Consider the following 15,774-nt stretch of genomic DNA (forward strand, 5'->3'; position numbering starts at 1 on the left):
GGAGGATGAAACCAGACGTGGAGGAGAGAGGAACAAAAGAAGAACAGAGGGAATTGACGTTATATAAGAATGGGATGGTCACGGATGTTCCAATAACCAATACGCAATCTAATGGAAAACATCTCCAGGACTTTCTGGAAAACAAGATAATGTCCAGGAATGGGGAGAATGAGAGCGAAACCAAAATCCATCTTTTCGATGAAAAACACATTCGCTTCTTGACGAGCTACTGGCCGTCTCTAGCAAGGCCGCTAACAATCAGGAACCAATCGCACGCGTGTGCGCGCGCACACACGCACACACACACCCACACGCACACACACACACACACACACACACACACACACACCCACACGCACACACACACACACACACACACACACACACACGCACACACACACACACAGATGACAGAGAGATAGCCACCCACGCAGCGTGCCATGCTAGACTGCACTACACGCTTCACAGCTGGAGGTACGAGTTCTGCCTTATCTCGGCCGCACTGCAACACGTCACTGGTGGCTTATGGGAAATATACAGATGTATCTATGGCACAATCTAATCTACACATGGAGGGAAACAGCAGACGTAAGGTTGTTAACACACCGAGAGCGCTGCGAATATACAGCACGAAACTGCGATGCGAATATTGACCCATCTGTCAATCACAGCAACAGACGTGTACATGTCGGAGGCGAATTTCTGAAAAATCGACCTTGGTCCGAGAAAATAAACGCTCAGCGAAACTTCGCCGTTGGTATGCACGGTTGCATTGACTGATTCTGAAAATATTATTGACGTGCGAATTAATCGCACGGAAAAAAAAAACACTCTCGATGTGTAAAGGTCCTAACTGATGTATCTATGGTACAATCTAGATGGAGGAAAACAGCAGACTGACTAAGAGACATCATCAACAACAACATCCAGACGTACCATCCCCACAAAACTGTTCCAGCAGAAACATATTGTCACATATGTTTTGGTGTGTGGTCAAAACCAAGGTGGTCTTGTTGCTTCAGTGCACTCATGTCGACGAGCACAGTGAGGCCTGCTATATATCAATTAAGCCTATGAGGAATATTCGATCCGCGCGCGCACACACACACACACACCCACACACACCCACACACACACACACACACACACACACACACAGAAGGCATGAATATTTTGGTCATGGGTTTCATGCACTTTCTGCAATACAGTAAATCATCTTAAAGCTAAAATCATATCAGATGGGGGACCCTGGGACAAAATCATATCAAATGGGGGTCAGTGGTCTAATTTGGGTCAGTTTAGGGGTCCTTGACGTGAAAATATTTGAGAACCACTGTATTATATTTAAAATATTTGGTATATTTGTAACCAAAGATTCTGCCCCTGGGAGAAAAACAACGGCGTTCTGGATATGCGTATTTATTTTTCCTTCTGTGATCACCAATATCCACATCAGAACGAGCCCCTTATGTGATTAGCCGATTACTATTTACTAACTTAACTTAACTTAATATCCACATCAAAACGAGCCCCTTATGTGATTAGCCGATTACTAACTTAACTTAACTTAATATCCACATCAAAACGAGCCCCTTATGTGATTAGCCGATTACTACCGTAAATTCCGGACTATAAGACGCACCGGTCTATAAGCCGCACCTTCAAAGGTGACTATTTTTTTCTTCTATAAGCCGCACCGGTCTATAAGCCGCGGGTGTTTTGATGTTTAATTACCATATGAAAGGGTTCGTGCACAGAGAGGAATGTCGGGAAAGAGATCGCTGTTTGGGGAAGCTCCCATTTATTAACATTTCAACAAAACAAAAGTCAGGTCACTAATCCCCAGACAAAATCACACATTGTGGTATTTTTTGTTTTTTTTACAGTGCACACAGTGTCCGCGGTGTGGTGAAAAGAGGGCAAGAGAGGAAATTAAAACAGAAGTGGATTTATAGTTAGAAAGAGTGCTAAAGAAGAGAGAATTCCGTTTTTTATTTTTTTATTTTAGTTACTCACAGTACTATTGACCAGTCCAACTCAAAAGATATTCGGCAGTTTCACTTTGAGCTCTTGTTCCGCCGCTGGGCACACAGTGTCCGCGGTGTGGTGAAAAGAGGGCAAGAGAGGAAATTAAAACAGAAGTGGATTTATAGTTAGAAAGAGTGCTAAAGATAGTCCGGTCTGGTTATGACGAGTCTCGCTGGGTACAGTACGCCAAAGCGATATCCATTGACTCGATGATGCTGTTGTATGTTGCGCGTTTCTGTTGCACCAACGCGGAGAGGTCCTGCCCGGACGAAAAAGCGCGTACCCTCCCAGGTGAGGGGCTTCTTCCCCGCAGCCTGGAGGATGAGTTGACGGTCGGGCCAGCGGAGTAGGCAGATGAAGATGGCCCTCGGTGGCAGGCCGGGGTCTGGACGTGGCCGAGGCGCCCGGTGTGCCCTGTCCACCTCTGGTGGTTTCTCGCCTTCCTTCAGGTCCAGGATGTAACACAGGATTTTGCCACGAAAGCGTCCATGTCACCGATCTCAGCTCCTCTTTTACATTGATCAGGCGAATGTTATTTCTTTTACTCCTGCTGATTAAGTCATCAACCTGCGTGTGCAGGGTTTCGATTTTGCATTTTATCCATTTTCGGACTCACTGTGTTGTTTTTGTCCTCCAGTGCGCGGATGCGCTTTTCCGCATTATAAACTCTGTTCACGGTTGCCTTAGTTTCTTTAGTGAGTGAGTGGATGGACTTCTGCACGTTTTCAAACTTGTTTTCAAGCTGCTCAAAACCTCTGAGCGATGTCGGACTTAATCGATAGTGTTTCACGGAGTAAAAGTTTAGCCCAAGCGTGTATCTCCAGCCTCCAGCAGGTGAGTCATTTCCTCATTCATGGCGTGATTGCTTCGTCTTTTTCTTTCTGCTTACCTGTGTTGTGTTATGTTATGTTATGTTATGTTATGTTGTTAAAAGAGGGCAAGAGAGGAAATTAAAACAGAAGTGGATTTATAGTTAGAAAGAGTGCTAAAAAAAGAGAGATTTTTTTTTTTTTTTGGAAAAAATCCATAGATAAGACGCACCGTTATATAAGCCGCAGGGGGCAAAAAAGCCCAAAAAACGGGAAAAAAGCCGCGGCTTATAGTCCGGAATTTACGGTAACTTAACTTAATATCCGCATCAAAACGAGCCCCTTATGTGATAAGCCGATTACTAACTTAACTTAATATCCACATCAAAACGAGCCCCTTATGTGATTACCCGATTACTAACTTCACTTAACTTAACTTAATATCCACATCAAAACAAGCCCCTTATGTGATTACCCGATTACTAACTTCACTTAACTTAACTTAATATCCAAATCAAAACGAGCCCCTTATGTGATTACCAGATTACTAACTTAACTTAATATCCACATCAAAACGAGCCCCTTATGTGATTACCCGATTACTAACTTAACTAAACTAAACTTAACACATTGAGTGCCAGCCATTTTTTCAACCTGTAGGTAAGTTGTGCCAGGTTTTTTTTTGAGGATTCTGGCTCATTTTACAACAGCCGAGGATCTGTTTTCTGTTAAGACTTCGTGAACACCAATCATCTAAAAATAACTAATAGAATGTGTGCTTTCTCTGTCTAAAAGAGTTAGTTTGCAGAGTTAGTAGTTATGTAGATATTAGCCGTTGAGTACAGCATGGTTTTAGCGTATGAGACAGCAAGCTGAGATAATCGCAGTTTTGTGAAATTCAGCAGAATAGTCACCTGCCTGTGATTGTGGGTGCCTTTGGGCGAGTCTGTATACTGTATTGTGTGTGTGTGTGTGTGTGTGTGTGTGTGTGTGTGTGTGTGTGTGCGTGTGTGTGTGTGTGTGTGTGTGTGTGTGTGTGTGTGTGTGTGTGTGTGTGTTCGCGCGTTGCTCCGCGGCTCTGGGGGGAGGGGATCTCTGTCCGTTCTGTGTGTGTGTCTCCGGGCTCCTCCCTCCGTCTGTGCTGCTGGGAGTTTCCAGCGAGTTGAGCAGCCTCTCCCTGGCAGCGAGTGTGGATAGGTCTCACTGTCTCTTGGGTTTGAGAGCCCCGATTAAGCCCCGTGCGACTCTAGGCTTTATGCTGCTCACCCAGTCCATTTCTGGAACCCCCCACCGCAGCAGCGCGAAGCGTCCCCGCCTACAGTATGAGAATGAGGCTCCTTCGTTTCTGACTGTAAAATCGCCAAGCCATTTCCGCGGGAGGCGGCTGCTTTTGGTCCACGGGTCCGTGGCTGTGGCTTTCTCTCTGTCTCTGTCGCCACTTAGTGGTCGGTAAAATAGATTATACACATTCTCTTGCTCCAATAGTTATCTCGAAGATGTAAAAGGGGTTGATTGATGTCCCACCGTCAAAAAAAAAAAATGTTTATGTAAGACGAGTTAGCTCGTCCTTGGCACTCAAGCGCTGGATTATGTAAGACGAGTTAGGTCGTCTATGGCACTTAATGTGTTAATATCCACATCAAAACAAGCCCCTTATGTGATTACCCGATTACTAACTTCACTTAACTTAACTTAATATCCAAATCAAAAGATTACCCGATTACTAACTTAACTTAATATCCACATCAAAACGAGCCCCTTGTGTGATTACCAGATTACTAACTTCACATAACTTAAAGTGTAACTAACCCCCAAAACACTTTTTTTCAGCTTTTAACCAATATATATGACTTTGGGGGTGATGTGTGAAGAATTCTGGTCAGAATTTCCACATTTGACACCAAACTGTTGCCATTCTGCCATTTGTATCATTTTTCAGCAGCATAACTGGCATAAGCGCCCTCTAAGGGTGGAACACTGCTTTTTTTTTTTTTTTTCCTCAAATGAATGGGAGATTTGGTACAACCTGACGTCAGGTTGTCCCCAAAGACTATGGGATTTCAAGATAATTACTCCCCTACCCCCCCTGTACCCTTTCGGCTCCTCAGAACTCCAAGCCTATTCCTATTGAAGTTTGCTCTTAAAATACTGAACCAAACGTCGTCAAAGTTGGCACATGTCTTAATTATAGTTAGTTTCCCGCTGAATGTGTCACTACTTTATTAATATCTTACCTGGATAAGCTCGAATGATGATGTATATATTATCAGTCCGAGTTGGAAGCAGCTGTCTCCAGCCCAGGCAGGCGGGAGCGGGCGGGAGAGAGTCGTACTGTAAAACCTCATGCACTAGCGCCAAGCTCCGGGGGCGCGCGCAGCAGCAGCTGGGCTCTCTGTGCTCTGAGAGCAGAGAGAGCAGTCTGATATTTCCGCAAACAAATATGGTCGCAGTTTAGCGCACATGTAAAATATAACGCTATACTACGACGTGACAACGTGACAAAGCTTCTCTAAACACATCGGCTACTATCATATTTCCCTGCATCCCTCCTACTGAGATTATATCGGTAATGATTTTGGACAGACTGAATGCGCGGAGGAGGAGGAGGAGAGATCTGCAGCTCTGCCCTGAGTAGCCCTGAGAGACACTCGCCTCGCTCCGACTACTGTGCCCGTCTGTGAAAAGCGTCCTGTCCAGTCGCACCTTCGCAAACAGATGCGGGATTCCCTCAATCCTGTACCCAATCTCAGACTGTATTCTCTAAATCGCACACCAGCTATTTCTGTCTGTGTTTGTTTGTTGCTCCGTGAGGTTAGAGCGCCCCATGCATGCAGCAGGCTGTTTCGCCAGCCTGGGTCTGGCAGGAGGGAGGAGGCGCAGCCTGCACTGCGCTGAGAGGAAAACTTTTGCACAACTTTTAACAAGAATCACGAAAAGCCCCCAAACTAAAATGAAAAAGGGACTATATGGCAACTTGGACGAGGGAATGACGTAGAGAAATCTCGCATTGTGTTACCCCAGAACGGGGGGTTTGTCGTATTGTGTGGTGTGCTGCTGTAACGAGCCCACGTCACTTTGCTCTCGTAACGTAGTTTGAGACACTGCCATAGAGATACATGCAGAAAAATAATTAAATTTCTAGTTCGCCACTGAATTACCAAATTGATATAACTTTCAACCACAAACAGGCCACCAGCGTTGGCTAGTTGTTGATATTTATAAAGATATGGCCCCTCTCAAATAAATTATTTTTGAGGCAGTAGGCAAACTGTAATGGCGTCGTTTTCCGAAAAAAAATCTTGACTTGAACACAGCCAAAGAGTCTAGTATAGACAAGAGTATATGTCATTTCTTGGTTTTTTCCATAGGTATTTTCAAATCACTGTTCTAATACATATCTAGGGGGTAAGTCCTCCTTTAAGCTTAGGGAAATCCTCCTGGTCATTGCCAAAACATGTATGACAGAAGTCAGACCTCCCATTGCCAATGTGAATGTGGCTCTCAGAGGTGAAGAGCTGCATACCTCTGGAAAAGATCTCACATCCCACAGGATTGAATGACTATGTGAATGGTCTCTCTATTTTCACTCATCTAATGCTGTGAAGATGATGTATTTGTACGTATTTTTGTCTCTTTATCATCTTATTTACTCGTTTTTTTGTCTTGTATTGTGAACAACACTTTTGTACTGTCATTGTATACGTTTTACATAATGAAAAACCAAAATAAAATGTATTAAAAAAGGAAAATAATAGAACAGAAAATGACATCACTTTACTGTAATGCACTTATGCCACATCAAGATATTACGACATCCAAAATCTAAGAAGATCGTCTCATGTCACAATATCAATAATATTGATATATTGCCGAACTCTACTTTGGAGTCAAAGATATACATCTCGTAATGACGGGTTGTGTGTGTGTGTGTGTGTGTGTGTGTGTGTGTGTGTGTGTGTGTGTGTGTGTGTGTCTGTCTCACCAGGGCCATTGCCAGCGCGGAAAAGCATTGACGAGCCTGTTGGCTGTAGCAGGCATTGTTGTTGTTGTTGTTTTGTTGTTTTTTTGCATTTTAATAGATAGGACAGTAGGCAGACAGGAAAGGTGGAGAGAGAGAGAGACAGAGAGAGAGAGGGGATGACATGCAGCAAAGATTGAGGGCCTGTGTCCTGGTCGCTGCACTAGCACCCTGGTCGGTTGGGGCGCCTGGTTGGGGCAGAATGGAACTGGTGAGAATAGTGTGATCCTCCCACGTGCTACGTCCTGCCGGTGAACCTCCTCGCTGTCAGGTGAAAAGAAGAGGCTGGCAACTGTGCATGTGTTGGAGGAAGCCAGCTGCTTCTTTTCACCTGACATCGAGGAGTTTCACTAACAGGACACTATTCCACACAGTTGCCCTCCCCCCCCGAACATGTGCCCTGATCGACCAGGGGAGGCACTAGTGCAGCGATCAGGACTCATAACCCACCAGCTTCCCACCCGCAGACACGGCCAATTGTGTCTGTAGGGACGTCTGACCAAGCCAGAAGTACAGCTGCCGGGAACTGGACGCCAGTCTCTGTGGTGTTAGGCGAGTGCTTTTACCTCTACACTACAATACCCAGACACCCCTATTTTTTAATGTATGTTTTTGCTGAATCCTTTTCTAAGAACCCAATTACCCCCACAGGGATTGATTCCAATGTAATCATATCTAGTATTATGGCTCTAGTGCTGTCTCTGGTGTCAGTGCAGTGTGGGTGAGTGACGCGTGTCCGTGGGCCTCACCCTCCTGGCTCCTCATGCTGACCATGAAGCGGTCCAGCTGGCAGCGCAGGAAGTTGTGCTCCTCCTCCAGCTCCTCGATGCGTTTCTGCAGCCAGGCGTTCTTCTCCAGAGCCACGTACAGGTGAGCCCACAGGTTAGAGACCAGGATGAACAGACTGTACTGAGAGGGAGGCTCTGGGGGAGGAGAGAGGAGAGGACATAAGAGGAGAGGAGAGAGGAGATGAGAGGTAACATTGTGGAGAGAAGAGGTTTATAAAGTGGAGGGCAGGCCTCCCCAGGAGGGCTCCAAACAGTTTCAGGGGAGGCTCAGTGAATGGAAGTGAACAAATATTACATTAGTTATCAAAATGAGATCACATAGCCTGTAACATACAGTAACTTAGCTCTGATGCTCAGCTCCTATGCTGACTAGCCTAGCCATTGTTTACACTGAGGACACATGCGTCTCACACTAGAGCAGGGGTGCCCAAATTCTTTCCCATGAAGGGCCAAAACTCAATCTGGGTGGAGGGCCGAGGGCCAAAAATAGACGTTGTGGAATTACATTAAAATGTATTGTGTTTTATAGAAAATTAACATTCTAAATCTAAAATAACATTTCAATATAATAATCTACTTTTTATCTGTTTGGTAATTGTAATAATTTGCAATTGGTTATATATATATAAAAAAACATCTGCATTTGTGGGGAGCTTAAACATTTAATCAGTAAACACCCAGTTAAAAACAGTTGTATTTTCCACCTTTGTAATCAAGAGAGAAATTTGACTTAATTCACAACTTGAAAAATCCTCAAGGTACTTTGAAAATCAGCTTTATTGTCCATCTTTTGTAAAAAATTTGCCATGACAATTTGCAGGGATGCAATCTCAGGAGTGAACACAGTATCCGCAGCCACATTCAGACACTGTCGGCCAGGTCTTACTCGAAAAAGAGATCTTGGATCTCAAGTAATTTTCCTGGTAAAATAAAGGTGAAATAAATTTCACTTGGCCCGCGGGCCCCAAATTGGTCAGCACTGCACTAGAGGCATCATCTACCTGTGTGTTCCATGTTGAGTTCTTGGCTACAGCCTAGTTGTGCTCTCTCACAATGTTGGCTTGCATGACGGCCCTGCATAGAATAGTCTAATAGAGCACCGCAGGAATGAGTCCAGAAGTAGCATGGAAGGAGGAAGTCCTGCACTTCCTGGATCTTACGGGGGAAAGTTCAATTTAGAAGGGGATTTCACTTAAATGCATAAAATAAGGTCTGTGGTTAACAACAGTTTATGGGAGTGGTCATTTGGGTTCACCAGGATAATCTTCACAAACGTGAATCACTTTATTATGACTTCTGAAACGTAAATGCGGTCGGTGAGTCGGTGTGTAGACGTGCGTAGACCGTCGATCACCTGCTGTTCACACACACACGCACGCACACACGCACACACACACGCACGCACGCGCACGCGCACGCGCACACGCACACACACACACGCACAAACACACACACACACACACACACACAAACACCTGTGGACACCTCATATGCATCCAGATACAAGCCACCGCCCCCACCTTCTTTCATCTGCTGTTTCTTTCATCTGTGTAATATTGCAAAAATTAAATCAGTTCTCTCTGCAAAAAATATGGAAACACTCATTCACGCCCTAATTTCCTCATGCCTTGATTACTGCAATGCCCTCTTTACATGCCAACTTGTCCAGGCTTCAACTGGTCCAAAATGCAGCTGCAAGGCTTTTAACCAGGACAAGCCGTAGGTCTCACATCTCCCCCATTCTGGCCTCCTTACACTGGCTGCCAGTGAGACAGAGAATTTATTTTAAAATACTTTTAATCACTTGTAAAGCTTTGCGAGGCCTAGCCCCTCGCTATATCTCTGAACTCCTGAAGCCATATAATTCAGTAAGGCCACTCAGGTCATCGGACCAAGGACTGTTAATTGTCCCCCGAACCAGACTCAGAACAAAAGGTGAGCGGGCTTTCTCGTCCATAGCGCCGACACTGTGGAATCGCCTCCCCCTAGGTATGAGATTGGCAGACTCAGTGTCCACTTTTAAATCGCTTCTTAAAACCTATTTATTTAAACAAGCCTTTTATTAATTTTATCCCACTCGCTTCTTTTATTTTTATTTGTGTTGCCTGATTGGTTTTAATTTTTGTTGTTTTATGCGCTGTTCCTTCACATGCTATTGTGTTATGTACCTGTTGCAGTTTGTGCCGGTTGACGTTTTTCTAGCCTGCTTTTTGTGTACTTGTTGGCTAAATTTTGAACGAACCTGCTATAAATCTGTTTTTATTTCCTGTATGTAAAGCACCACTTATTTCCTGTATGTAAAGCACCACTTATTTCCTGTATGTAAAGCACTTTGTGATCCATGGATTTGAAAAGTGCTATATAAATAAAGTATTACTTACTTACTTACCTGCTGCTGCTGCTGAGTGAGACATGTAGTGCTCTGACACACACACACACACACACACAACAGAGCTGTGGTGGGTGTGTGTGTGTGTGTGTGTGTAGACATGCCGTACCGTCGTGGGTCATCTGGTAGGCAGCAGGTGGCCGCTCTGCGCTCTCCTCCAGTGGAAACGAGAAACGACACCTCGTATGCATCCAGATACAAGCCACCACCTGCTGCTGCTGCTGAGTGAGACATGTAGTGCTCTGACACACACACACACACACACACACACACACACACACACACACACACACACACACACACACACACACACACACACACACACACACACACACACACACACACACACAGAAAAGCTTTACTGGCATGAATAAGATATTGAGTGTTGCCAAAGCATAATATTACAACAGAACCTAGATGAGAAAATAAGCTACGATACAGATTAATACACACACACTGTTGATGAACACTAGAGCTGCAGCTTAGTCAATTCATCAATCCGTTGATAGACAAAAGTAATTGCCAACTATATTTTTTATTATTGATTAATCATTTTGTAGACTAATTTTTTAAGAAAAAAATGATCTCGTTCCAGCTTTTTAAATTTGTATATTTTCTGGTTTATTTAGTCTTCGATGACATTAAACTGATTCTCTTTAATTTGGGTTGTGGACTGTTGGGTCAGGCTGAAAGATGGCATTTGAAGGTGACATCTTGGGCTTTGGGGGAAAAAGTGATTGACATTTTTCACCACTTTGTGAAATGTTATAGTATTACAGACAGACTGACAGACACACACACAGACAGACAGACTGACTGACTGACTGACTGACTGACTTCTGCATTCTTAGAATTTTGGATTGTTTACACTGATTTAAAGGCGGTTAAAATTATTTTTCTGGATGGTTCTGGGGCGGCGATGTCATTCTGCTGCTGCTGTTGTTTTGGTAAAAGTAATGCAATATAATATAGGCTATAATAAGGGTCAAACAATCATTAAATCAACAAGCATGAGATGGCAGATGGCAGCAGCATTCATTACCTTGTTTCCTCTGATTAATATTTCAATTCAAATACATGTCACTCTTGTGTTAAAATTAGCTGAATTAAAGTTCACTGTAATGAGCATTGAACCTGTTTTTATATCACCCTATCAATTCTTATGAATCTTTTATTATTTTTTGAAAGATTTGTCTGTTTGGCTACATACAGTACGTGCACTGCCAAGACCAAGGTTAGACTTTTCATTGGACTTCTCTGCTATCAGTCAGAGCGAAGCCCCATCCCTGCAAGCTGCACTGCAGGCCGCTGCAGCTAATGTGCTGCTGACGCTGCTGGTGTATTAGCCTCAAGAGTAGCACAGAAACAGAATGCCACAGGACCAGTGTTGGTCAAGTTACTTTATGTATGTAATACACTACATATTACTAATTATTTTGATTTGAAGGTAAGTTACTTTACAATATTACTGTATGTGTAGAGCTCGTTACTTTACAATATTACTGTCTGTGTAGACTAACTCATTACTTATTACACTACTTTTGCATTACTTTCACCAAAACAACAGCAGCAGCAGAATGACATCGCCACCCCGGAACCACCCCAAAAAATAATGTCAACCGCCTTGAAGTCAGTGTAAACAATCCAAAATTCTAAATGTTATTCTTTTCCTTGGTAATTGTCATCTGTAGTGGTTATTTGCATAAAAACAGAAAGTTTGATTAGGAAATGATTGTATCTTTATTTAAACATGTGCTTTGATTTAAAAAAAATCATTTTGTAACTTGAGTTACTTGGCAAAGTAACTGGTATAATATTACTGAAATCATAGAAGTAATATATAGTAATATAATATAAGTTATATTACTGAGTTACTGCTAAAAGTAATATATTACATGATGTAATATATTACTTTTGTAATGAGTTACCCCCAACACTGCACAGGACCAAACGCAAAACACCTCAGAGAGCTGTGATTACGCTCGCATTAATTAAAACAAAAAAAGATAAAAAGCTAACGTGCATAAAGTGTTCAAGCCGACTAGTCAAGCTAACAGCTAGCACAGTCGTCCATTGACAGTGAATAGACAAGCTAACAGCTAGCAGAGGCCTCCTCCATTGAGTAGCCCCGAGCTGCAGTTCTATTGCCTCCATTGACAGTGAATAGACAAGCTAACAGCTAGCAGAGGCCTCCTCCATTGACAGTGAATAGACAAGCTAACAGCTAGCAGAGGCCTCCTCCATTGACAGTGAATAGACAAGCTAACAGCTAGCAGAGGCCTCCTCCATTGACAGTGAATAGACAAGCTAACAGCTAGCAGAGGCCTCCTCCATTGACAGTGAATAGACAAGCTAACAGCTAGCAGAGGCCTCCTCCATTGACAGTGAATAGACAAGCTAACAGCTAGCAGAGGCTTCCTCCATTGAGTAGCCCCGAGCTGCAGTTCTATTGCCTCCATTGACAGTGAATAGACAAACAGCTACTGTACAGCAGTAGGTTTGACAAGCCAGTGACAGGCAGCTGCATACCGAGACAAGTTTCATGTCATGAATGAATTGTCACGAAAGCCCACAGTTATGAGACTAATCTCCACTGTTCACAACTTCAAACCAGCATTTACCTCACGCGCTCCCTGTTGTAAGTCTCCTCTCCTCTGACAACCCAGTAACGTGCTGTAACAGGTTTGATGGTGTGTAGCTTCTATTGTTAGCATAATTATGTTGCTCAGATAGCCAGCTTCATATAACATAACAGACTCAGGCCACGGCAATTGTGGGATTTCATTAGGGGACTTAAGTGTCTAGCGAAGTCTTCTGAGAAGGGAGGAACGTAAAGCAAGTTGTTGTCGTAAAAGCAATAAACAAGAAACGCCGTGGACTCGAGTACGGCTCTGGAGTGGACTATGCATGTTCAATAGTTGCCACCACTTGCGCATGCACAAATCACAACGGAGAAAGTGTTTCTCAGTTAATTTCTTTCATTCTTTCTTTTAGTTTCTGTAGGCTATAGTTTTATTTTTGTATAGGGCCTACTGTATTTTTCTTAGCTACTGCTAGAAGTGTCTTGGTTTCATAGAAATCATTAATCATACAAGTCCAGCACAGTTCACAGCTAGAACCATGCATACTCATAGGAGTATATTGTATCCAAGGTTATTTGTCAATTTATTTTGACAAGAAATACAAATAACACTATATAGCTACAAATATCACACAGCTGAATAGAAAAAGTATAGCCTATACAAAGCATATATATATTACATGTAAGATAGGGACAAAAGGACAGTGAACTCAAGAGTGAGGAAGAATATACAAATATATAAAAAATAGCCTACATCTAGCGGACACAAAAATAATTTGATGGATTTCATGACTAGTCAATTGATAGGCCTACACCAACACTGGCTCAGTCCCAAACTGACAAAAACAATCGAAGGGAAAATGTGCAATTACAGTACAATTAAAAAAGAAAAAAGAAAAAAATCGATTTCGTAGCTGTCACTGTGCGATCCAGATTGTGAATCAGAGTGTCTGCCAAGCAGTCTGCCTGGAGATCGGGACAGGACTACAGTTCCTCAGGCTGGTGGGGGCCTGGAGCATCTAAAACTGGCCGACTGGGACCTCCTGTGGTAGCAAAGGCACATTACAGGACTCGACCATCATCAGCACACCAACATGAACTCGCCAAGCACACCTCTCTTTTGATCAGGTCTGGTCTTCTGAAGGAACAAACAAAGTAGGCTACAAGTAGCCTACATAGGCTACTGGCAGCTCTCCTGACATCACCTATGGCCATGAGCAGTAATTGCAGGTGAGGTGAGATCCAAACAGTGACATGTGACGTGAAGGTCTTTCTCTGCTCGCCCGCCCTGCAGCTCGGCTGCTACGCGGCCTCGCCAACAGTTCGGCTGCTGCGTGGCCTCGCCTGCTCTATTGGCATGTGCAGCCAACAATTCCTCTCCCTTTTACAAAAAAAACATCACAAGTGCTCGAGTGACTGATGATTTCACAGTGCCTATGACATCATCAGTGATGTGATAAGATGATATCCACGATGACATCATGGTGATGGGACATCATCATCAGTGGGACAAAAATTGAAACAAACAGACAAAGCCCACTTGCTCCGTTTTATATGATGATATATAAACTTTTCCTGGCTGGATTCTTTGCGTTATATAGAAATGCGTATAGTTAGGCTGTTTTTAACCAAATCGGAATATAACATCAGATGAAACTGTAATGATGGTCAACAGTTTCACCTGCTATACAAACACTGAACAATGCAGAAAGTAGTTTCAAGAACACAAACAGAAAGAACAGCACAGTTGAAAGTTGACTTATGTTCCACCATGGAACCACGATTGACGTCACTCACGTACGGCCACGCCCACCGCCGCCATGTTCTCGACATAGCGCTGCAGCTTTAAGTGACAACCTATGTGAGAGCAGAGTTTATAGGAAGCTAGCCGCCGTTAGCGTTACCTGTATCGTTCCTATTGTGTTGGGATGGTGACCTGCGTTACATGTGGCTGTAGTAATGACAGCAATAAAGTCCCCGTGGTTTGTTTCTATCTCTACCGTCCACAGACGTGAAGGGAGCGAGACGGAGGATATGTCAGCAGCACAGGAGAGGTGTGTGGATAGTTGGGAGAGACAGGTGAAACTTTCTGACAGCTCCTCACAGCAAAGTCTGTTCACCTCGTTTTTTCTTTTGTTTATTATTACAGGCATTAACGGCTGCATACAAACAACAACTCTGGGGTTTTTATTGCTGTCATCACTATCGCTATTTTGTAATGGAACAGAAACGACAATAAGGCCGTTACTATAGTTGTCAGCTGCAGGACGGTATGTCAACAATATGGCGCTGTCCGGAGTTAACGAATAAGGTCTATAGTCCCCCTACAATTGTTGCAAAGTCGATATTGAGGTATTTTTGGTCAAAAAAGATTGTGATATTTGATTGTCGATATCGCCCAGCCTTAGTCTATCCATAATATCACTCATCTGAGATAGTCTATAACCTCACTCATCTGAGATATCTATCCATAATATCACTCATCTGAGATAGTCTATAACCTCACTAATCTGAGATATCTATCCATAATATCACTCATCTGAGATACAGTAGTCTATCCATAATGTCACTAATCTGAGTCTATCCATAATATCAATAATCTGAGATACAGTCTAACCTCACTAATCTGAGATTCCTATTCAGATCAGGTATAGATTAGTGAGATTATGGATAGGTATTACCTATCCATAATCTCACTAATATGAGAGTATATCCATAATCTCATTAATCTGAGATAGTCTACCCATAATCTCATTAATCCGAGATACAATCTATCCATAATATCTCTAATCTGACACGCAGTTGATGACCCATAACCCCCTCAGTGTGTTGTGACAGCAGTGTGTGAGCCTCACCTCTCCTGTTCATGGGCCGAACACGAACAGCCACCTTGACATTGGCGTCGTCCAGACTGGGCTCCCCCATCCTGACTCCTTCAACAGAGAGGGAAGGTAGGTGATCTCCCCGGCTCAACAGTCATCCAAAAGCCTGGAAACGTCGCCTTGCTAGCCGGGACAGTCGGCCAGCTAGCTCCGCTCAGTGCCGCCGCTCCTCCACAGACCATCCATTTACCATTTCCACAATCAAACAAAACAGCCTGGGGAAATCCTGCAGGAAGCCAGGCAGCCAGCCGCTGCTTCTTCTTCTTCCTTTTATCCTCT

At 43.5% G+C, this 15,774-nt stretch overlaps 1 protein-coding gene across 1 annotated transcript in view; it reads right to left on the reverse strand.

The window, feature by feature from the left end:
- The window catches only part of LOC310783758 (uncharacterized protein), a gene marked incomplete at its 5' end in the record, with an annotated part of 29,855 nt that extends 14,317 nt beyond the window's left edge, over window positions 1-15,538 (reverse strand). The window contains 2 exons of the mRNA XM_083644665.1: window positions 7,605-7,704; window positions 15,469-15,538. Of these exons, the coding sequence (XP_083500791.1) occupies window positions 7,605-7,704; window positions 15,469-15,538 (170 nt within the window). The remainder of the gene's footprint in view (window positions 1-7,604; window positions 7,705-15,468) is intronic.
- Between the last annotated feature and the right edge of the window lie 236 nt (window positions 15,539-15,774).

The sequence above is a fragment of the Poromitra crassiceps genome, assembly GCF_964638095.1.
Source record: "Poromitra crassiceps genome assembly, chromosome: 10".
NCBI lineage: Eukaryota > Metazoa > Chordata > Actinopteri > Beryciformes > Melamphaidae > Poromitra > Poromitra crassiceps.